The 24,621-nt window shown below is 41.8% G+C and overlaps 1 protein-coding gene across 3 annotated transcripts in view; it reads right to left on the bottom strand.

Moving 5' to 3' along the window:
- Positions 1 to 24,621, bottom strand: part of XDH (xanthine dehydrogenase) — a 43,106-nt gene that overhangs the window by 15,247 nt on the left and 3,238 nt on the right. Inside the window, exons 2-24 of one of the 3 annotated variants that reach the window (XM_040696855.2) lie at positions 23,388 to 23,520; positions 21,152 to 21,209; positions 19,845 to 19,941; positions 19,422 to 19,530; positions 18,315 to 18,441; positions 16,549 to 16,610; positions 14,959 to 15,027; positions 14,101 to 14,166; positions 13,610 to 13,696; positions 12,729 to 12,870; positions 12,051 to 12,143; positions 11,163 to 11,314; positions 10,293 to 10,386; positions 9,331 to 9,440; positions 5,945 to 6,129; positions 5,471 to 5,645; positions 5,220 to 5,309; positions 4,612 to 4,781; positions 3,045 to 3,168; positions 2,508 to 2,627; positions 1,362 to 1,458; positions 849 to 973; positions 387 to 520 (exon numbers count right to left, since the gene is read on the bottom strand). In XM_040696855.2, the coding sequence (XP_040552789.1) occupies positions 387 to 520; positions 849 to 973; positions 1,362 to 1,458; positions 2,508 to 2,627; positions 3,045 to 3,168; positions 4,612 to 4,781; positions 5,220 to 5,309; positions 5,471 to 5,645; positions 5,945 to 6,129; positions 9,331 to 9,440; positions 10,293 to 10,386; positions 11,163 to 11,314; positions 12,051 to 12,143; positions 12,729 to 12,870; positions 13,610 to 13,696; positions 14,101 to 14,166; positions 14,959 to 15,027; positions 16,549 to 16,610; positions 18,315 to 18,441; positions 19,422 to 19,530; positions 19,845 to 19,882 (2,369 nt within the window). In that variant the 5' untranslated portion in view covers positions 19,883 to 19,941; positions 21,152 to 21,209; positions 23,388 to 23,520. Of the gene's footprint in view, positions 1 to 386; positions 521 to 848; positions 974 to 1,361; positions 1,459 to 2,507; positions 2,628 to 3,044; positions 3,169 to 4,611; positions 4,782 to 5,219; positions 5,310 to 5,470; positions 5,646 to 5,944; positions 6,130 to 9,330; positions 9,441 to 10,292; positions 10,387 to 11,162; positions 11,315 to 12,050; positions 12,144 to 12,728; positions 12,871 to 13,609; positions 13,697 to 14,100; positions 14,167 to 14,958; positions 15,028 to 16,548; positions 16,611 to 18,314; positions 18,442 to 19,421; positions 19,531 to 19,844; positions 19,942 to 20,520; positions 20,698 to 21,151; positions 21,210 to 23,387; positions 23,521 to 24,621 lie in introns of those variants that run through there. The other 2 variants (NM_205127.2, XM_025148548.2) reach the window with 2 other exon arrangements.

Here is a 24,621-nt window from a genome sequence, read left to right as displayed (position 1 = left end):
AGCAGAAAAGAGACTCTCATATCTTTGCTATACAGAATAACACACGCACAGATAGTGTTGAGTTTTGAAGGGATTTCTAAGTGAAAAAGATTAGCAGAGTTTGAGATTCAAGTTTCCAGAGAGTATTAAAAGAACAGGAAAGGAGAGGAAAAACCCTACGTTAACCCTCTGTTAAAAACTAGCATTCCAGCATAATTTCAGACTCTTTAAGCAGGTTCCTCTTCCAGCTAAAAGCCCCTTATACTTTCCTGTTAGGAAATCCCAAGCTTGCTACTAAGCTGCACAGTCTTCAGAGTGCTCTAGGACAAACGTCGCCCAAAAAGTGGCTTTCTGGACCAGGTGAATTCTGAAAGCAAAAAAGCCCTAATCCCCACACTGAAGCTTACTTGAAGGCTGCCACAGCCACTACAGTGGTCAGAATAGTATTTCTAGTCTCTTTTCCTCCAAATCCTCCACCCATTCTTTTCACTCGAACCACGATGCGATTTGATGGGACTCCCAGTGCACTAGCAGTAAACTCCTAAAGAAAAACAGAACAGCAGAAGTCATGTAAGGAACTTTCCCACACCACCTCCCTTTTTAACATGTCATTCAAAAGCCAGGCTTATGGTCCTGAAGGCACCCTCTATAATCCCTGGTTTAAGAGATGTGCCGCCAACAGAAATATCAGTCAGCTGGAACCAGATTAATGACACCAATTGGACAGGTGTGGACTTGAAAAATTAGCAATAGGTATGGGATTTACTATTAAGCATAAGGCAAGTTAGGACCAACTGCAAAACAGCCATTCATCTAGTCTAAAACTGATGCTTGAAAGTCTTTTAGATTTGGAGTCAAAGAGACCCTACCTGTGTCTTCATTAAGTTTTGGGTTGACACAAAGAGTTCCATCTCACCATCTTCCCCCTTGGGCACAGCCAAAGTACAGTGAGTTTCCAGATAGAAATGCTCCTGTCCACCAATGTGCATCTCTCCTAGAAAATTGAAAGAAGTGTCCCATAGAGTGTCATAAGATGCTTATCACCATCTCCTATCTGCAAACCACCACCCTTTTAAGTTGTTAAACATGAAATATTTCTGTTGTGCAGCAGTGGGCAACGTCAGCTCTAGAACTGGCACTTCCATTTTGATGTTAAAAAGAACAAACAAACATTTAGAAGTAATCCTGCCTCCATGCCTTTGAGCCAGTATCCCTTAAGATGTAACCCCGCCTGTGGCAGGGGGGCTGGAACTTGATAGTCCTTGAGGTCCTTTCCAACCCAAGCCATTCTATGATTCTATGTAGTGTTTGATGCCTTCCAGACTCTCTTAATAATACTGAGATGAAGGATATCCTATTTTAGAAGAAATGTTTATTCTCACCTTCCAAAATGTGATCAGATTCTTCAAATCCTTTATTCACATCTCCCTTTTTAATCCTCTTTATAGGTTTAATGAAGGATTGTTGCTCAATAGCTTCCTGGGAAACAACAACACCATGAAACTTTTGTGGAGACAGAGTGAAAGCAAAGCTTCCTCTGACTGATGTAGAAATGTTTAAGATAATACACAAGTTGTTGTATGCTAACTATGGCAACAGGCAAACAGCTGAAACACTACAGCACAGCAATTTCACAATTATCACCATAACTGAGCAATCTAAGATTGTTCCTTGTGACCTATTTTACATCATGGATCGAGAAGCTCAAGGACTGTAGCCAACAGAGCTATGACTTCTGACTTGTGCTAACTATAGTCCACGGCCCAAAGGGCAGCACAGAAAGAAAGGAGAAAACTATATTCCCACATGGAGTGAGAACTCCTGCAGAAACAGTCCACTTCTGACTCCAAACACAATCTTTTCTGTGGAAATTTTAGGACTGCAATGTACTCTTGCCAAAAGTGCACATTTCCGTCATGAAAACAAAACACAACAGTGATAAAACTGCAACAACAACCACCACCAACCCATTTTTGGCCCCACTCTTCTTTCTAGGTTGAATGAGCAAATAGAAGCTACAGAAAAGTTCTAACGCATGGTTTGAAAATGAACTACTCATGTAAACAAATCAAAACCTCTGCTCATAGATGACTGCGTGTCTGTGCTGGATAACGCACAGATTCTTTGGGTCCAATCCACACTACAAAATAAGTGGCACCAAATATTGACCTTTATGAAAACTAATTAGTTCTAACTTCTCCCCAGGAGTTCTAATTTCTCCCTAATGAGAATGGCTTTGCCCAACTTTCTCTCATCTCTAGATATGAATGCTGTATTATATATAATTAGCTTTTACTCTTACGGGCAAATCTTGTCAATAACTGTTCCAGTTAAAAAGAAGGCATGAAATAATTACACAAATTGTTGACGTGTTTCTTCAGTTTTGAGCAGGTCCTTTTAAGGACTGCTGCATCCCCATCACGAAGACAAATGCAACACATGGCTAAATAACCATGTGTGAATGGCGAAGTTCACTAGATATCAGAGCTTTGAGAGCTAACTGAAGAAGCAGCCCTGAGCCAACTTACCTGAATTGTGACAATCGGTTTGAGCTCCTCATACTTAATCTTCACAGCTTTAGCTGCTCTCCTGGAATGTTCCTGTGTGTCTGCAATGACTGCACCAATGATGTGACCCACACAGGTGACCTGCAGGCCAGATTTGGACCCACCATCAGTTAGTGTGTATACATGCAGTACCTGCAAGGCTCGTGTTAATTCTCTTCAATTCTTCCTTTTTTTTTTTCTTACCCCACTGTTTGGCCTACATAAGGCCAACTCTGAATAGCATAAGAAATAGATGAGTAGCTAGAATAGGGTTTTTATGTCCAAGTAGTTGTCTGAATGGAATACAGCCATGATTACTCATAACTCCACAAAGGACACTGATCACAGATAAAGGAGAGGGGCACAGAGCAGGCCTTGCTGCATTTGGCACACCGGTATCTACCATCTCCAGCGCAGCCAGGATTTGTCTCTGGATATGGCAGAAGACTTCATGGGACAATATAAGTACTCTTATCTCCTAGGCAGCATGATTGAAAAAGGCTATTTTTAAGAACATACCACATCCTCAGCAAAGACAGTCTCATCATTAGCGATGCCAGTGATGTTACTGCCAGGAACATCCTTAGCAGAGACAAAACACACAAACCCAGGGACACTCTGGGCTTCAGATGCATCTATAGAACTAAGGAAAGAAAGCAGGAGAAGTAGAGTTATTATTTCTTATTTTTCTTTCTGTGAGTGCTTATGAGACACCAATGAATCTTCAGGCTTGATTCTACATGAAGTCTGGCTATGCAAAAGAGAAGTTTGTCATAAGATATCACACGAGACTAAGGCAGAGAGGCAACTAAAATCATTTTCATTGAGTATTAATCACAAAAAAATGAAGCTCTAAAAAAAAATTACAAAAGGTTGCTTTTGCAACATTATGTACATGGGCTACGTATTTGGCTGGCTTTACAAAGGGATTGTTGCCAATGGAAGAGTTGTAGCCTTGCTTCTGATGAATAATTTAACATCATCTATAAACTACTGCAGTTTTTTCAGCACTCTTGTTTAGATTCCTGAAACTCCATTGCAAGATGTGCCTGAAAGTTGTTTATTAATCCCAGTGCTCTACAGATGTTAAAAAGAAACATTCACATGTGAATGTGAACTCTTAGGCAGCAGGAGCTGAAGACAATGCTATTTTTCTTACAAAAATTCACTTTCCAACAGCTCTGCAGTAATGCCTCAGAAAGAATCAGAAAGAGATTGATTCCCTTAGCAATACAGATCATTTCTAACTTATGTTTGGTAGTCAAAGCCTAACTCAGGTGAAGAGTTTTCAAAGCCAGTATTTTGACCAATAGAATCATAGGTTGAGGCGCTTCTGTTACTTCTGTCACCTAATGAAACATACTGCCACATCCTTTACAGAATGACACAGACATAGTTTGAAATGTCAGTGTGCAGTGCAGGTACAAGAGGACATGCACAGCAAGCTCCAGAAAATATTGCACACTGTAGTAATAGGCATAGATAGGATGCTTTTTCTATGGCCTCACCTGCACTGGTAATAGTAACAATGCTTACATGCTTGTGGCACTCATCAATGACCACATTGCAACATCTGAGATTTAATCATGATGACAGAACATTTTTTGTCACAAGCTGGAAGTCAGCTACTACATCAGTGCACCAATGACCACTGTATGCTGCCCATCCCGTGTTTGACCACTGTGGGAAACCACTGGGCAGGGAGCCTTAAGTGGGCAGGAAATATTATCTAAGGAACAAACAACACATCGCAAAGCTATCGAGGGTAATGTGAGGCAATGTCATGCATTAATTCTGCATGTTTGAATATGAGACAGGGCAAGAATGCTGCCTAGGGACAAGGGCTTTGTGCTCCAAAACAGCCAAGTCAGTTAGTTCCCTCAGATTTCCCCTCATACAGACTTAAAAGACAGCTGAAACACTCACATCTCACCTTCATGTGAGACACCTCCACGCACAACAGTGTGCGATGAGCTAGAGTTCCCACTAGTGCAAGAAGCTTTCCCTCATCCTCAACTTATGTCAGCATTTTCTAAGCCACCAGGAGCTAGATGTTTGCAACCTGTGAAACTCAAGCAACACTTACAGGATTTTAGCATGGGCTTGGGTGCTGGTCACCAGTGTGAGATACAGCTCGTTCTCATAGTGTGGGATGTCATCACAGTAAACGGCCTCCCCGCATGCTTGTTTTGCTGCTGAAAGGTGCACCAAAGGCCGGCCCACTGTATCTTCCACCAACTGCCCCCTGGGCACTTCCTGGAGCAAAACACACTGCTGACTTCACTGCTGTGAGTGCAGGGGACAGAAGCACCGATGGGAGAGTAAAAGTCAAGGTGAGACGCCCTAGCAGGACGTGTAAGGGAACAGAGGCTCAGTCCTTAGGGAAAGGAAGATAAATAGGATGGAGTGGCTACACAAGGAATAGCAGAGAAGGAAGTGAAAGGGATTCAGCTCACATAAACTTTCAAGTTCTACAGCTAGCTGTTCTCAGTGCTAAAGAGGAAAGGAGCAGTGCTGGGCAGTGACAGAAAAGAACACCGTATCCTAAAGTAAGGAAGGGATGGAGATCCAATTCAAATTCTTAGTAACAGCATTATGGAAGTTCATGTACTGTTTATACTCAGGGAAGAAACAAGACAGGAAGCACTGCTTGTGCTAAAGAAAAGCCTGGATACAGTGTGTACAGCTACTTACTTGGAAGAGCTGGGTGCTTGCAATGGGATCTTTGTGAAACAACTCCGTAGCACTGATGTAGTTTGGGGGGACAGGCTCACACAGATTGTTCTGCCAGAGAATATTAAAGACAATTATCTTCCCAGTCAGTCCCTTTCCCATACTCCCCAGTAGCCGATCTGCTTGAATTTCAACTCTCCCCCATGCTTTCCACGCTAAGACAGCACATACAGCTCACTCTTCCCCAACCTGCCCTCCCTAGCAACACTCACAGGGCCATTCTGGTCCTTGCTCAGCTTCTGAAGGACGGTCAGATAGAATTTGAAGAAGAAGCTGAGTGTGAGCGTGCGTCGGAATTCCACCATCCCACCAGGTGCAGAAGGAGACAGGTCCATCTCACCTGCCAGCAAGCGGCAGGCATCCTGCAGCAGCTTCTCATTCCAGTCTCTGCAAGGGAACACAGGTGACACTCAGCCTTTCCTCAGCTCTAACTATCACCAGAACAGATTTCCAACAGACAAGCTCATTCAGCAAGGAAATGGCTCTCTGAGAGCCCAACACAGACCTTTGAGTGTAAGGGGTACTGGAAGAAGGAAGGCATCACATGACATACAGACTGCTGCAGAAGTGTAGCAGCACTTCTTCCCTTTTCTCCTTCTGGGTACCGTCAGAAAGAATGATTCGGGGTATTTGAATTGCTCCTGTTAGCGCTTTTCCCCTAGTCAGCCTTGCAGAAAAATTCCTACCTGCCAGTGAGCTCTCGGCAAGTTTTTAGTGCCAGGATGGTTGTAGGAGCCATTCCGCCATAGCTTAGTTTGACCTCCTGCACTCGGCTGGTGCCATGTTGGAACAGGACTCTCATTCCACAGGTCACAATAGCAATGTCATCCTCCCTACGGTAAGCCTGCTTGAAAGCTGAGAAGTATTCACCCTAGGAGACAGAAAAATATTTATTTATTCCCTGTCTTGACATGTTCTGGAACACGGAAATGAACAAGCTGTTCACCTATCTCTACATAAATGAGCTATTTCAGGGAACTGTATCAGGTGGATTCATCTTGCGGTGCCATGTGTGATATATTTGTTCAGACAGTGTTATAGGTTGGAAAAGACCTCCAAGTCCAAAATTCACACGATCTTAAGATTAAGTCCAGTGTATGACATTGGTGGTTATTACCCAAGATAGGGCTGTTTCTGAAATGAGTTTTGGCAGATCTGCATACAGTTTTCCCACTCCATGAGGAAAACAACCAAGGCTGATCTTTTTTATATAAACAGTCTCACTATTCCTCAGCAACTGTTTTCTCCCAGGCTGCCAAGTCAGAAACCTAATCAGTAAAACTCAGATCCCTGCACTCCCTCCCTTCTTACTCTATTGGAACTCCTTGAACCTTACAGGAACTGAAATCAATAAATCACAAATGGTTCACAGTTCTAGAACACACCAGACTAGTGAATGCAAGACTTACTGTCAATCTGTTACTTGAAATACATCTCTCAATAACTACTCTGAATAATCTGTTGGATTCCATGGGAAAAAAAAATGCACCAGCAACTACAACTCACAAAACTCAGCAGCTCTCCTATGGCAGTAAACAAGAGATTAGCATGCTACTGGTTTACACCAAGTGATGGTGTCACTCCAGGGTGTCAGTTTTTCCCACTCCCTGTGCTGCAGTGTGTAACAGATTCCTCTTCCAGCAGCCTGCAGACTAGGAGAGAAATCAGATCTGATGTCTTTACACGGCCATTCTTGAGTTTGCTGCCAAGTTCTTTCTTGAATGCTTCAGCCAAGTGACCGCACAGCAGTCTGTTCCATCTCTAATCAGAAGCGGACAGCACCGTAAGGAAGTAATTCCTCTGTTGTTGGCAATGGAAGCAGTTTCACAAGGAGCTGTTTTTATACATTGAGACCTTGTTACTGGAGATAACTGAAGTGTGCGTTTCATTTCCTAAATCCAAGTAATTGGTGGGCAGCCAGCAGATAATGGCAGAAGAGCATCAGTAGTATCCGCCCAATTAGCTTTCAAAGAGAAGAGAAAGCAGCCACTTCTCTTACAGCACACCTCAGAAATTTCCAGTAAGAGGATCATAGCAAGGAGGGTAAAAATTACCTGCACTTCTCACAAGACACTACAAGTTTTCTAGGTAAAGTGTCCTGTGGGAGAAAAGATTCTCACTTACTCTTCATCACTAGGACTGTAGGCAATGTAACCATCGCACCAGCTGCCCATGCATGCCCTACCTCATGGTAAAACAAGAGAATGTCCCCTCTAAACACTCACAGTGAAAGTTTACAGGTATTAGCTGTCTCACAGAAAAGCCAAGTAACTCATAAGGACTCCATACAGACTTAGATTCTTCCTCCTGCCTGGACAAGAGGTAACACCAGGTAGGAGCACGTTAAGAAACCCCAAAGCTTTGATTCATAGGCAATATTTGCATTTGCAAAAACACTTCCATGTCAGTTCTTTCAGACAAAAACATGGACTACAGAGGTCAATAATGGAAGAAGGTTGGAAAATACCAATTTAAAGGATGAAATAAAACTGTGATCTTTCTGTCTCTCCAGTGTGGAAAAAAAAAGCAATACTACAAACCTTCATAAGTTCACAGAGAAGTACGTAGTCACTGTGCTGTTAAGCACTTTCTGTTTGAATGACTTGGTTTGTTTATGACACAGAATACTACTATCATAAATACTAAATAGGAGTGAAAAATGGCCTAGAGAAAGATGTATGTGAGGAGAAAGATATGAAAAACTAATGGTCACTAAGTGAGAAATAATGCAAATGGTGCATATAACGTTTGTGAACCTTATCTGGAACACAGGGGACGTTTTTATAGCCTAGAAGTGACAGGGAATTGTTAAATAAAGGGTATGTCCCATTCCAGGAATGCTGTGTTATACATTAACTGATGCATCTGTTGTGAGGATATCACAGCTCCTGAAGACTTTTGTTGCATGCCAGCACCATGAGGCATTCCTTGTAGAACTTTACTCTCCCTGGTTTCATGTTTGCGAGCAAAGACCAACCAAGACAGCATGAAATCCAGAGTTCAAAAGTTGTTCTAGTTTTTCAGGTGGATGAGCCGCACATAACCTATGGATCACACCGTTGCCCTGCTGGTAAGCATTTATTTGTTTTGTGAAACTGCTGTACAACTTCTGTAGGAATGGAGGAATGTGGATTTTTCCATCAACTCTCTCAAAAGTGTTTCTCGTTTTGAGAAAAAGCAATGCTTCTTGTAGTTATCACAAGATCAGAGAAAAGTTATTCAGAAATACACGTAGAAGTGTCATAAATAAAATACCTATGTTCTTTTAATACTTAGATTAAAAAAATAAATTTAAAAAAAGAGAACAACTTTGTTATTTCTGTTTCCTAATGTGATGGCATTTCAGGTAAATTGATGCTTTCCAGTTACAAAATAAATGCATTACCACACTGTGAATCCTTGAATCATATAGCTTGTAGTATCAAGCTATAAACAGGTAAATGCCCTCACACCAGCAGATTACAGCCTGATGCTATCTGCCCTGAAGAGAAAAAGGGGTTGTTTACTTCATAGACACTGAATCAATTATGCAGTGCAAGAGGAGTGCTCTATTTGAGGCTGCAAGTCCCATTGCCAAACTGCCATGATAAGCAGTCCTTCTGGTTTCGGTCTTGCAAGACAAGGATACTGAAAACTCAACTTGCCTCTTATCCCCACATTCTTCCCCATTTCAGTTCATAGAAATGAAACAGGAAGCTCGGAACCATAAACTTCACATCAGCAATTGCTAGCATCTTTGCTGTGCTATTTCAGAAACAGAATTTAGACCTCTGGGAACATCACATTGGCATCTTTCACCATTACTGAATGTGCTCAAAAGCCCTAGACAATAAAGTGGAGTTTTTATTTCTTGTGCCAGAAAAATTGGGCTTGCCACAGAGCCCAGTTCCTCTTGCCTGCTAGGAGTGTGTTGCTATATTTTCACTGAAAACTTTATTTGCCTGCTGATCCGACTGGGACTACATAAGCATTTGGAGACCAGTCTTCAAGGAAAAATGCCTAACAATGAAGCTAACATTCAGGTAACAGTCTTTTAACTCTGCAGATGCTGAAGGCTTTTCTACAAGCTTACCTCCTTGCTGTAGGGTATCTCAACAGAGAGCAGCACTTCCTCAGGCTTAACTATAGTTTTTCTGTATCCAGTGAAAAACTTCTCATCCATCATGACAGTCCTCTTGCCCTCTGTAGAGCAAGGACAGATCAGTGGTGAATGAGTATCTTGGATGAAGAATGGAAAGAGTATATATGATAGAACCTTTAGTCTACACAGATCATTCCTGATATGATATCACTCATTTCATTTTTCATTGTTCCATCAAATCAGGATTTTCTCAGCTTTACTTTGATCATTACGTATATCAAAACTGTCATAGATTACATATCTGTACATATCTGCATAAGAACTGATGAAAGATCTCCCAAAGTCCTCCTTCCCTCATCTAGTTAAAACTGAGACTCTGACTGAATTAGATTCTAACATTCCAATGCAATTCCCTCTTTCCCCTTTCCATAGCTTGCATTCAAATGGGTTACATAAGAAACCACTGAGAAGGCAGACTTCTTCTCAAAAATAACCTATTTGAAGAAAAAAATTCTTCCTAAGAGCAAATACAAACAGTCATTTCGTTTTCTTCACAGGAGGACAAAAAAAAAAACAACAGAATTCAGCCTTTATTTCAAAAATCCACAATAATCAAAGCATGATAGTGACAAAAATAATTTTACTGTAATTTTATTTTATTTTTTTCTTGTGAACAGATGTCTTCAACCAGTTCTTCACAGTTCCTGTAAGTGTGGGCACTGTGCCAGATTCATTCTGGCATAGAAGTTCAAAACCCTTTAGGAAACCAGTCTTAGGTCTATCCCAAAGACATGAGCATCAAGGAGGGCAAAGCCCTCCAAAAGTCAAGCGAAGAATATCTCATGCATTGCTGACATGCACTTTCAAGTTTTGATCTGATTTAATAATCCATAGGAAAGGACTAATGACTATTCCATCTACCTCAGTGCCATGAAGAAATATATGTAACTTACCCATTGATATCAGAGTCAGTTTGCTTCCACTTGCCATTAACACAGGGTTTAAGTCAGAGATTGGGCTTGCTGTCATTATGTTCCCACCAAGAGCCTAAAGTGATAGTAAATGAAACAGAAAAATATTAAAAAAATCTCAACATCTAACAATAACACCTTGCAATCCTACATTACCCCACGCAGAGCGCACTAATGATTAGCTGCACTTGAGTTTGCTTTGATAAGCTCTTTCTGCTTACTCAGCAACTCTAGGCTGTTAATGAATTAGGGATATATAAAATCCACCAAAACAGCTGTCGCCCCATTGATGCTAACATTCGTCTGAGACAGTTTTAGCAGTACTCTTTGGGTAATGCATCAAAACTACCTTATGCTCAAGCCACACATGCCCAGCAATGTCAAAATTCAATTGGTGTAGATGCAATTATGGAAAGATCCACGGAGAAATTTTCAGTAACATTCAAAAAGCACAGTATTTTGACTGCAGCTCAAATGTGTGGCTCAATATATTGTAAAATTATATCTGGTTAAAATAATAGCAGGTTGGCTTCCCAGAGCCCATAGCACAATAAAAGAGTTCCATTGGAAGGGAACTCCAAAGATAGAGCCCAAGAGCCTGACTTTTTCATGGCTAACAAAAAGGTAAAGCACATTAATGAGAGCATTTTCCAAATCCCTCTTGAACACTAGCAGCCTTAGGGCACCAAGGTTGCATCAATAGAAAGCCTGCTCCAGCATTTCACCACTCAAACTCACGCAGTAAGTTTCTCCTTGTACAAGGAGCACAAGGCACACCAGTGCTGGAGAAGGGAGGCCATCTCCTCAGACTAAGTTCCCAGTTCCAGATAGCAATACTCCTGAGTCACTTACTGCAACATTCCTGATCTGTGGCCCTGCAAACCACCGCAGCTGTTCCAGGGCAGCCTGGAAAATCTCAGTTTTGTAAGAAGGAAGCTCTGCCACCGCTTTTCTCAGCACCTCTTCTACTGAGCTTAAAGTACAGGCAGCGCCAAAGGTGATCCCTGCAGACAAATGAGAAGTGTTATTTTTCCTCTCCCAAAAGTCTAGATACAGGAGGAGGGTTATGACTACATCTACAAAGCTTAGACGACACTGGATTTAACTGGGCAGCAAGGATTTGGGGAAGGCACTCAGTCACAGTGGAGTATTCCGTAGTGCGTGTAAATATCACATCCCCAGAACAAAATTCACCTTTAAATCATAGCTCGTGGCAGTACTGCCTCTTACATGACAGTAGCCCAGTATCCATTTGCCTTACTGTAGCATGGCTGTATTCACTACGTCATCTTCACTACTTCTAATTATCTGTAATTCCCTGCTTCCATCACAATGCTTCACTTAGTCACATAGACTGTCAAATCCAAGGCGTTTCCCATAGTTGCTAATTTAAAAAAATCTTAATAAAGATTGCCTATTGAAATTCATCATTGAGCCAAACAATATACTTAGAGCACCATACACACTGAGATAGAATCATAGTCACCAAGGTTGGAAAAGACCTCCAAGATCATCTAATCCAACAATTCACCTACCACCAATATTTCCCCACCATACCGTGTCCCTTAGAACATCTACATCTATACATTAATATATCTTCTGGTGAAAATTCTTTCTTAAGCTACTTATACACGTCTCTCACTTGGTCACCTGCATGGGAAATGCATGAACAGAAATAGGAAACAGTCTCTCTTTTTTACTGGAGTTCCCACTCAGGTATTGCCTCCCCCTTTTCCTCACCTGTTTCAGTCTGTTGAACAGCATTCATCTCAGGAATCCATGCTGGTGCTAGTATCACTGGATACAACATGTTCTTTAACCTCATTTCAATACCTTAAGGAAAAGTAAGACTCCTTCAGTGGTATATATGTGACAGAGAGCCTAAGTTAACTGTCCCCCAGTGAAAAGGCAGTGGGCTTATAAACTAGTCAGTTCATTGACCATCTAACATACAGATCACACACAGTCATAAAAACACCAAACTAAAACCCACTCCCCACTAATACTAGAGTTTTCACAGGGCAGTTTTAGGCTATTTAGTACTTGTGTGACCTGGCTATTGCTGTACATAATCCTTAGGGAAAGAAAAATTAATACAGTGAATGAGACCAAGCTGAGGGATTGTCTCCTGAATTATTTAGAATAATAGAATTACTCAGCATGTCTTAACTCTTTCACACCTCTCATGTTTGCAGAGTTATATGTGCTGGGGGAAAACGCACAAGATCTCAAGGCATGAGAGTTTACTTCCTGGAGATATTTCAAAATGGAGGTTTCACAGCTGAATTACTTTCAGTAAAAAGCAAAGTCATATCATGTCACCCCTCCTCCTCAAAATCCCACAGAACAACAACAACAAAAAAAGCTCTGAGGTCTAGAGAATAATTTACTCTTTTTTCTACTAGCTTTTTTTCTTACCCACTTCTGTGTTCCCCACAACAAGCTTGGCATTGGGATATTGGGATTTGAGTGCCACCAGCTCCTGGAGAGTCGTAGGCTGGATCCACATCACGCGTTCACCTTTGAAACACACCTGCTTCTGCTCCTTGTTTCTCTGAGTCTGCAGAAAGAGAATGCAGAAGGAGTTTGGGCCCTACATCAAGCCAAGAATCCCCTACACGAAGCCAAGAACCCTGCCAAGTGACCGATGGGCACCCACGCCATCCACGTTTGGTTGGCAGTTCGCCATTCTCCACTCTTCTGCTATCACTGACTGGAGTCTCCCACACTGACAAAAGATTTCCCTACCCAGAAATCCGGAGAGAACTAACCTCTGATGTAAGCCAGTCAGCCTCTAGTCTTGCTATACTGAGTGGAGAAAAGTTGGCGCGTTCAGGAAGTTATCTAGTTCAGACATACATTCAGTTATTTCCTATAATTCCTACTTCTCTTCCTGCACTATAAATAGATCACAGGGTCATTAGCACAGACAGATCTCTCACGTTCAGAACACGTAACACGTATGAGCTAGTAAAGTGAAATCCACATGTCAGCAGCTGTTCCCTCTCTGGATAGTCAGTGGCCAAAAAGGAGGGCAACCCAAGAGCAGATACATATGGTGACAACAGAAAGTGCAGCCAGTTGGGGCATATTCTTAGCCTGCATATCATTTAAGCTATCCTGACTGGCAAGAGTCTTTTATAAAGAGGGAAGTATTTATGCCCATGCTGCTTCATTTCATCATCAGCCATCTTTGGCGCTACCATTTCATCAGGACATTGAGCGCTGGCAACATTCAAATCCTGTGTGGAAAAATGAAGCCAGTGAACCACATACCATTTCTTTTTAAATTAGCTTACCATTAACTCTGGTGGGAAGATTGGTTCCTGTGTGGGGTCCAATGGCTGGAACTCGGAAGAATCAAACAGGCTGGAGGACATCATTGTCTATGGAGGAGAGAATGGAAATAGCTGGAGGAGAAGCAGAGGAGAAAGCTATCCACATATGTCCTCAACTCATTTCTTTTTTCAGTCCAATGCCTCTTACTCCTTCATGGAGCAAACAATGGCAAACAGTGAAAAGATACAACCCAGTCCAGTGTCCCAGGTTTTCCAAATCAGACTTTCTGATCAGAACATGTCACGCCAGAAACGTGAACACACTCACAGGTTTTTGCCAATCAAAAGTGTCATCACATTCACAGTGGAGTGCTAAACGACAAAGGTACATTTTAGGAGGTGAGACCAGCATGAAAGCTAAATTACTAGCACTGGGCTTTGGCATGGAGTAAAGCAGAGTTAGACTCACATCCACTCAGAATAGAGAATAAAATAGCTGGGGAGTACTCTACCACGTTCTCTTTTTCATTCATGCAGCAGCCTGGGCCATTGGCTTTCCCTCCACAGCAACCCCCATTCTGAAGAAGAAAACAAACATACTTCAACTTGTCTGGACAAAACTAGAAAATTCAGCCTTACAGAGAATATATTCCTTCTCTCTTATCAAACCGTGGGTCACTGAAATTTTCAGTAATCTGCTTTCTTTAATAATTTTGATGAAATAACACCAAGCAGTTGTTAATTGCTGGAGTATTCCACACAAACCTGGGTGTTTCCTAACAAAGAATCCACAAGAATTTCTTGAAATTCTCCAACAAAGAGTTTTGCTATAGTCTCTCCTTCCTAAATTCAGTTTACGCTTCTATTATATTATGCTCTAATTCCTTCTTTTCAGTCTCTACCATTTGTACCTCAACTACTACATAAAATGTGATCAGCTCTTTTCCTCCAGATATTCCAAGAGGATTCAGTTGTAATGCCCTGGAATAGTCATTAAATCATTCAACTGTTAAATTTTAGGAAAGATTGATACTGGGTAATTAATTTAGATCTGCTTTCACAGAAAGACAGATAGCTGCAACATACCAAAAGCTGGTAGCACCTTGATTGCAACTGTCATCACATTATTTCACCTAAGTGTTGCACCTCGCTGACCCAGGGGGAACACTTCTCTAAAACCTGTTTCATAATGTGCTGTGCTACTCCAGACATACAAAATAGCACAGTTTTCCAAGAGACAGGCATTCAAACCAGCTCGGATGTCTCTGGATATCTGCAATACAGTATGGCCAGAGGAACGACTGATACAAAAAAAACTCCATTAATACCACATTGCAAATTGAGGTTACGGCTATTGAAGTTCAGCTTACCATGCTGTTTTCTCCCTTACTATGACAGCATCCAGTGCCATTGGCTGCTTTGCCACAGCAGTTCGAGTCCTGTGGGGACAAAAAAACTGTTCTGAGAAAAATGGCCAGGTTCCCAGAAAATGGAGCAGAATTTATTCCCTTCTGAGAGAATTCCCTCTCCCCACTCTGATCCTGACACCTCTCTTCCAAGCTGGAGTCACAGTTAGCCCAGCATTACTTGGCATGGAAGCCAGGTTACCATAGCTGTGATCCTTATTCCACTTCTCTAATAATTTTTATTTTCTTTTTAATTTCTGTTATACTTTACTAGAGATGAGAGAATCAGAATGGCACAGAGTACTCAGGTGCTGGTGAGCTATGATACACTGGCATAACACTGTCTACTGTTTTGTCCTCTACCCTTTGGAACGTTGTTTTGAGTACTCACTGGTGGTCGTGCTTCCGTGGAACTATCTACCACACCTCCAACATCATCTTGCTGCACAATAATAACCTGCTCATCATCATTTTACATGTGAAATGAAGACTACCTCTCACTCCGTTGATTGCTTTGTATTTATTTGTCCTTAACTTTGTACCCTGTTCTATTCACCAGTATCAGGGTTATAAAGGCTTTCTGAAATTGCTCAAAATCTCTCTGTAATCTCTACCCAAACTAACTTGGCATCATCAGTGATCTTATCTTCTTAGACCACTGCACACTATTTTTTTCCAAGCTTATTCAGGGATATCTCAACAGCTTTGTTTCCACAGCAGGCTGGGACTTCATAGCAGCCACACTCCACCAGTGACCTTCCATTGCAAAAAACACACCACCTCCTACCTGCCATTTCCTGCCTTTTCACTAATTTCTCATCAGTACTCTGAGCTTACCCCATGGCTGCTTATTCTCTTTAAAAACCCTTGGTGAGAGACACTGTTGAAAGACTGTTGAAATCCAAGTAAATGATATCAACTGCACTTATAAACCACTTCTAATGAATCTCACACCTGCTTGCTTTCTCTTGTTGACCGTACTTTTGGATAATGAAATGGCATTAACAGGTTGGATTTTAAACTGCCTTTACTTTTGATATTTAATAGCAGCATAGCATAGTGAGTGGCTAATAATCACCAAAGTACTTGGTGATCTACTTTTCTTTACAGGCTCCAGAAAACTTCCAGGAAGTCAGTTCAGCTCTGCTGCTGCTCTTTCAAGGAAACAACTGCAATCTGACTTCCCTGCAGTACACCCCTATTCATTCACCACTCTTTCATGCTCTTCCCACATTGGGGAACACATACAATCTGTATTATTCAGCTACAGTGGAGTTCTTCCAGACTTAAATTACAGAATCTTATTACACGTGATCCAAAAAGAGACCATTAGGTGGATCTTATCAAAACACTTTATTCCCAACTAGAGTAAGTAAATGAGTTGGTTTTGCATTTTCAATGCATAAAGTGCATACAAAGGGGTCAAAAGTCAAAGCTGGATTGAAGCATGCGTGTTATTTTCCTCCAACCCATTTCAGCTTGTGCTGTATTTCAATAAAAGAGAAAGCCAGTCACTCTTCCAGAATGTTTTGAAGATTGTCTGAGGCCACCTACCACAGCAAAAGTCCTGTATCCCTCCAGAATGGGTCTGTATCCTGTACACCGACACAAGTTCCCTGTATAGCCAGAGACGAAGGATAAAAAATAAGCTTCAGCTGAATCATAATTCTTTCAGAAAATTATGTTGTCCTTCACCATAGCTTGTCAAATCTAGATTAAGCTAACAAAAATATTGAGAGGAAGAAACATTTCATAAATAATTCTGGAACAATCTTACTATCCTTTTTCACTGAAACCTTCAATTGAAATTAATTTAGAAAAAAATATTCTGCCCTATTCAGTATTCATTTACCTCAATTGTGCAAGTCTACTCAGCATATCAACTCTCTAGCCTCCTGAATTGCAACGAGATTGCTCTCCTTTGCATGTGATTTCCTCTCATAGAATCACCAAGGTTGGAAAAGACCCACAGGATCACCCAGTCCAACCATTCGCCCTTCACCAATGGTTCCTGCTAAACCATGTCTCTCAACACAACATCCAAACACTCTTTAAACACCACCAGGGTTGGTGACTCCACTACCTCTCTGGGCAGCCCATTCCAGTGCCTGACCACCCTTTCAGAGAAGTAGTATTTCCTAACGTCCAGCCTGAACCTTCCCTGGTGCAGCTTGAAGCCATTCCCTCTAGTCCTGTCACTAGTCACATGAGAGAAGAGGCTGACCCCCAGCTCACTACAACCTCCCTTCAGGCGGTTATAGAGAGCAATAAGGTCTCCCCTGAGCCTCCTCTTCTCCAGACTGAACAATCCCAGCTCCTTCAGCTGCTCCTCATAAGGCCTGTGCTCCAGACCCCTCACCAGCTTTGTTGCCCTCCTCTGGACACGCTCCAGGGCCTCGATTGTCTTTCTTACAGCAAGAGGCCCAAAACTGGACACAGTACTCAAGATGTGGCCTCACCAGTGCTGAGTACAGGGGGACAATTACTTCCCTGTTCCAGCTGGCCACACTATTTCTGATACAAGCCAGGATGCCATTGGCCCTCTTGGCCACCTGGGCACACTGCTGGCTCGTGTTCAGTCTAGTGTCAGTCAACACCCCCAGGTCCATTTCCTCTACACAGTCTTCCAGCCACTCAGCCCCAAGCCTGTAGCGTTGCCTGGGGTTATTGTGGCCAAAGTGCAGGACCTGGCATTTGGTCTTGTTGAATCTCATCCCATTGGCTTCAGCCCAGCTATCCAGCCTATCCAGATCCCTCTGTAGGGCCTCACTACCCTCAGGCAGATTGACACTTCCAGCCAGCTTGGTGTCATCTGCAAACTTACTGCAGATCTCTGGCTGCAGCCAGAGGCCTCGTAACAGCCCTAACCTCAGAAGCAACATGACCCTCTCAGATAATTTCAGCAGTTGGTTTCTGCCCTACTCCATCAAGTCTTGGGCCTGGCACACTGCCCAGATGCTGTCACTCTACATGCTCTTGTGCCCAAGATGAATTAGCCTTCACAAGATGTGGAGGCTCTTACAAGCCCCCGAGGCTCTAAGCACATAATTTATCATGTTAACATCAGTAAAGACCTGATCAGAGACTGAGACCACTTATCACTGCTTCAGCACAACAGTGACTTTCTGTGGGATTTTCATAGGCCATTTTTGTTCACTTTATACCACTTGACAAGTTTCCCAATGGAAAAGCTGGTACTCAACCTCATAAAAATAGCCTTTAATGAAATATATCAAACAAAGTTGCACTCCCATCATATTTACTGAAGCAGATGTTAGGCAAACAGCATAGGTTGCACCTTTGCACAGTGTGGGTATTACCTTGGAAAGCGTCTTCTATGTCCTCCATTTTGGGTTTGGGTTTGTTTCGAAGCAATGTGTACATGGACATAACAATGCCCGGAGTGCAAAAGCCACATTGGGACCCATGACTTTTTGCTATTCTCTCCTGAAAAGTAACAGCAACCATCAGCTCATGATGTCAAAGTGAGTTCATGGTTGCACTGATTTCTTTTTCTGCAACATTTCTACTTAAAAAAAAAAAACAGAAACAATCTCATCAGAAGATCTGAAACAACCAGCAAATATTCTTTGATAAGACAGGTCGTGTAGTCTGTGAAGACAACTTCAAAAGAGAGAGCACACTGAAAAGCTTACATCTAGGCTTCAGACTCCCAGAGTAGTTGAAAATAACCAGAAGTCTCCAATAAGACAGGAGCTCTTCAGATTTGCCATGCTAGAAAGCTACCTGTACAGACCTGACTCTGAATTTCAAAGCTTAGCTGGTTAGTCTTCAGAGGAGGTAGGGAAAGAAGCAAACAAAGGTCAGACGAGCTGTCATTCATTCACGCATGCCTATTTTTCTCTTTGTTGTTTACTGGCTCAGATTGATGTTGGCAGAAGTCCTACCCACTGTACAGATTGAAATGAATCAGCTTCCCGTAAATGAGCATATTTCCAGCAGTGCTGAAGTCCAGTTCCATACAAACACTTTCCCAGAAGAGCAAGTCCTCACATTCCCATCATCCCTTTCTACCACATCAGATTCCTAACTACACAAGGGGAGAAATCAAGGTCATTCTTGGAAGGCTATAACAGAGCCAAAACCTAACTCAGATTTCCTGGGTCCTGGTCTTTCAGCTGTCAGCTTTCAGCATACAGGCTTCCAGCACAACATCAGTTTTCCCAGTTTCTGATGCAGGTTGTGAACCAGAGTCCCACGGCCCCAGAACAAAAGCATTAACATTTTGGCCAAGATAACACCAGTTAACTTACTAGCTTTCTAGCCATTCCCGCAAGTAAAGACACCCATACAGAAAAATCTCTTTCTTTTAGCATTATAATGAAGGTCTCAATACTCTAGAACATGTTCGAACAAAATGAAAGTGTGAATACAGGATTCAAAAGTTAATGGTGTTAATAGCTTACCTGGGCTGGGTGCAACCTGGACTTTGTGTTTCCTATGCCTTCGACAGTAGTTACAGCTACATGATGCAGAGCACAGATAGGGAAGAGGCAAGCATTGGCAGTATGGTGGCTAAAATGATAGATTAAGGTCATTTCATTTGACAGCGCTGCTCAGCAGAGGAAAAAGGGAATCAGGAGGGCTAAAAAGTACTCAGAATCCATGGCAGCAGGCACAGCAGGTGAGCTTCAATAGATGCAATACATGCATTACAAGTCAAATTCTACAGCACCTATTCAGAAAAAGTTCTTAAAAACTTCACTTGAATTTTAAACTGACTATGAACAAAAGGATTAGACCTAGAAATTTAAACATCATCACTGAATGTTAAGCTACAGAACATTTTGCTTCACACTATGTTGAAGGGTTCAGACTGCAAAGGATACAGGATTTTCTTCTGGAAGGGATCATACTTGGATATCATAACAGTGCAAGCACCACATCCACCTTCCCCACAGCCCAGTTTGGTTCCACATAGGCCCACTGAGAGTACAGGAATCAAGGAAAACATGAAAAATGTTGGCAAAAGCCCTCTCCAACAGTTATCAATCAAGTCTTAGCAACCATTTCTTGCTGGAAACTAAGCACTCATTTTTCCTTCTCAATAAATTAACTTAATATGGGCAAAGTCTCAAATGTTGGCATGTAATCCTTGAGATCAACATCCCAGAACGTTTCCAAGATTCCCAATTATCACCTTTGAAGCTATTTGCATTCAATGTTAACAACTTTAGGCATAAAAGGTCTAGAAGTGAGAAGCATACATTGGCACAAGAGACAGGCCATTTTCCCTCTTGAACTTAACCTACCCAAGATACAGAGAGACAAAATAGGGCTGCTACAGCTCTCCTGGAAACCCCAAAGAGAAGAATGATATCTTTGTACTTATCTCAAATTCCAGATAACTAGAGTGTGGCAGCAAAGATAAAATAAGTACGCACAAATCTTTTGAAGGAGTACACCAGCACAGACGTGAAAGATCTGTAGATCTTTCTACTCAACTATCTCACTTCTAGATAGTTGAGACAAAAATCTCATTAAACACGGAGTGACACAACTTACTGAACGAGATCTAGTAGAGTCAGCCTGGTCATCACAGTGATGGCTACCCAGCTCCTGAAGCAAATCTGACTCACATATCATGAGCTTCATCATGCAGGAATCAAACATGACTCTTTGTATCCAGAAATGCACCCGCAGTATGCAACAGAAACCCTTGCCTTTAAGTGCACACCGATGGATCATTCTAACCTTGCCTATGATAAGCACATCATAGGATAATTAAATTATTGGTTATTACCTATCCAGTAACATCCAAATTACTGGACAACACAGACAGCAGCTCAAGTGGCTCTAATGTTTTGGACAGGAAATTCCTTACAATTTTCATGAAACAAAGCTAAATTTCCTTCAGTTATATGGTCATCTCTATATTCATATCTACAATATTTTAATAGTTAGCACTTCTGAGATCTGCCTTTGTAGTATTAATTACTGACTTTAAGTTTACGTGAAGTATATGATTTAAATTTTTCTGTTCTCTAATCTCAGAATGTCTGCTGTAATCTTTCCCAGCAAGAAATAACACCAGACCACGTGGAGCACCGCTCTGTCCAGTACACAAGGCTGAACAGTAAACAATGATGAAACATCATAGGCAAAGATTTCTGTCATTTCTTCTGACACCAGATACGTTTTCTTCGTAGATAGGTCAGCAGAGTTGTTTCTGGGTCCACATCTTTTTCCACCACCTGCAAGAAGGAAAAGGTACTTTTACAGACAGAAAACTTTCCAACACAGATACATTCGTTGGAAGGAACAGGTTTGGTCTTTCCGCAGCTTTTCCAAATCATTGAATAGAACCACAGATTAACTCCTCTTTCTAGCTTCAGCAATGTTGGTCGCATGCATCCAGACACAACACTGCCTTGAATTTATTGTAACAGGGAAGAATAAATTAATAACATAGGCCAGAGCTTTTCAGCTGTGGCACACTGAGATAAACCCCCAAAAATCCCTCCCCAAGAATAGTAACCAGAATTATTGGTGAGCAGAGAAAGAATGAATTGTTTTGGACTCAAGTGTTGAATTCTGGACATCTCTACAACATGCCTTTCATCATTGGAAAGAGACTTTGCAGAAAACAAACCAACCAACCAGTAGAAACCATAACAGGACTAACGGTGCTACAGGTGAAATAGCAAATATCATCTCTGATAATGGTAAATCAACCAGTGTTACACTGGCAACTATCCTAAATGCAGGAATGTAAAATTATAATTGGACAGATTTTCAGCCAGCTCCATCCATTAGTGAAAAAAATATTAGCTATATTAGATATAAAATTAGATTTTACTTGGAACTCTACCCCATGGCCAGAAAGCAAAGTCCTCTCTTGCCTCCAAATGGCAGCAGAGCTTGTCTTCCTCTCTCATTGTTATTAATAGAGTGTCAAATTCACTGCGTGCCAGAACATAATAATGTATTCTTGGCACTTACACTGTGCAAATCCTAAGAAAAACAGTTACTGGTTTTTAAGCTAAATCTCACATTGGCAAAGACATTATACATAAATTAACCTTTCCCAGTTCTGAAGGGCATATCAATACAGAGGCCACTTGTGTAAGTCATTTTTCTTGCTGATAAAACACCTTCACACACCTCTGTACTGCTTCACTTTAATGCCTTTGACATGTGACAGGGTTATTCTCAAGAGACAAGGTTCATACTTCCTATTTGAGTCCACATTTTTACAACCATCAGATAAAGTTTGCTGCTACAAAACACAAGTGTTAGGGGTTTATTTTTGGTTGGTATTTGTCTTCCTTAAGAAAAAATAATCTTACTCCTGCACTGGGGATAATCTACAAGGAACGACAGTCCATTCTTCAAGCTCAGGGATGTCTCACCCTAAACCATCCAGCACTTGTGTTGATTCTATTCAAAGCAGTGATCCCCATTCCCATCTCTCCTGTACATACAGAAGTTAGTAAGAGCACACATGGGCTTACTCTTGGCCACTGGCTCAGAGTAAGCACATAGACCCCTCTGCAGCAGTCTGTTAAACAGGCAAAAAATTCCAAAAGAAAAGCTGTGGCTACTGGTTTCCCATGGGCAATAGGCCTTTCATAGGCCTTTCACAGATCAAGAGCCTTCCCCAGCAACTCACATCCTTACCGTCAGCGGAGCGTCTTCTCCAGGGCTCCATCAATGACCATAGCAAATCCCTTTCAAACAAGTTCCCAAGATAGCCGGGCACAGGGAAAAGGCTTCAGAGCAGTTTTCCAGATAGTTAAAGGGTATTTATACTATTCTATGGTTAGTTCTAAGAAAATGTCTCAAGAATGTTTCTTGAAAGTTTCCAAAAGCACCCCATTACATACTCCAACCGAGCAACGGAAGGTTTTGGCCAAATGGCTCCTTGTCAGGAAGTTTTCAATAAGAAATGAAACATAAGCCTAAGACTTCATTCAGCAAAGCACTTCACCACTCAGCTACACACGCTTCTAGTAAAGCACTTAAGTATGTGCTAAGTCACACCAGAGCCAAATCTTCATCCAACTTTATCGAAAAGTGGCTTCCACTATGCAGAAAAACATCACGATAATCCACACTTATATCCCATTCCAACTAAGAGCCCAGTTTTATGCCTCAGTCAGTTCAAACCCTTCCGCTGGAGCTGGCAGAGACTTGGGATCAGGGAGAGCTCAGGGGTAAGCATTTGGAGGATGTTCTGGATTACACTAAATCTCACACACAAGAGCATGCATTTCTCTGCACTCACACTCCCGCTGGGGCAATGTTTATTTATGAGTCTCTCTTGTCGATCACACAGCAAGACTTTATACTTCCCCTGCCTTTTGTTCACTGGCATTGATGCAAGTTCTGTCCTTCAGCACATCATTCCTCCAGTGGTTTGTTACACTCACCTGCTGTGATTTGTTCTTAAGATATTTTAAAACCTCATGGGTGGAGACAACAGCTTCTCTCGTCTGATGCCCAGAACAACATGATTCATAGCTCAATATCTAATCCATCAAGACAGTTCTTGCTCACCTCCCCCTGTGCAGAAGGAAGCTGAATTATACCCATTGTCTTCAGCAAGATTAGGACCAGCTTGTTTGGATACTGCTATTAAAAAAAAAAATTCTTATTTGCTAAGCTGTTGGTTTGCCCTGTTACTGTCACTTTTTGAACCTACCCCCACCTTGGCAAAACAAATCATACTAAGGGCTACATTTTGACAGGTTTGAAATTGCAGATGTTGCTGCATGCAGTAGCTTAAATTTTAATCAAATGCCCATTTGTTTAACATTAGGAAATGTTCGGAGGGCACTGATAGCCAAATGACCTCTAATAAACTCGTGCTGCATTGCCATGTTTGCACTATACATCTATTTTCTACTCCACACTCCTGCACTCTGTGGGCTTTTCCAGAGAGGTGTTAAGCTCGTTTCTCCATGATTTCGTGTACAAAATTTGGATCTCAATGAACAGTTTTCATCTGAAAATGTCTCAGTCCTGCCAGATGAAGAGTGGATGTTTACAGAAGCAGCTGAGCTTCCTGTCCTCTGCTCCTGCCCTATGGAGAACTAAGGAGGTGCAGAGACATGTCAGTCATTTACCAGGGATGAGATGAGATGCCTTGCAGCAGGTTGGTTTGCACTGGGTGCAATGGAATGAACTCAAAACTGTGTGTCTGCTATTTCTGCTCTGAGATGGGTTATTTTATCTTGCACAGCAACAGTTCAGGTAACTCTGTCGTTATAGCATAAAGCATCCAAAGTAGCGTTCCAATATCAGTAGCTGAGCAAGGTAAGAAAAAGAACAAAAAGGAAGAGACTCTGAAGTTTCCCAGTTGCCCAAAAGCAAGCTAAGCTTTCCATCAGCTACTGCCTGTAAATGAGAAAACAGACTTCTTTCTGAACAACTCCTGTCGCTACTCACTCTGTTAGAGGCAAGAATAGAAGGTGAAAGGTTTTAACAGCAGGTCAGGCTAGTCAGCTGTGAAGGTCCCTTAGGACCTTGCAGTCTGTGAATGGGCATTCCTGAAGTCAGTTAGAGGGTTCAAATTCATTTACCAGGGGAAAGGATTAGAACATAAATGAATGATCTGAGTACAGCCACATGATGCAAGTCTATTGGTCATGAGAATGTTTTATT

This window comes from Gallus gallus, chromosome 3 (genome assembly GCF_016699485.2).
Source record: "Gallus gallus isolate bGalGal1 chromosome 3, bGalGal1.mat.broiler.GRCg7b, whole genome shotgun sequence".
NCBI classification, from domain to species: domain Eukaryota; kingdom Metazoa; phylum Chordata; class Aves; order Galliformes; family Phasianidae; genus Gallus; species Gallus gallus.
The sequence above is the reverse complement of the archived record's forward strand: the minus strand, read 5'-3'. Positions and strand labels throughout refer to the sequence as shown.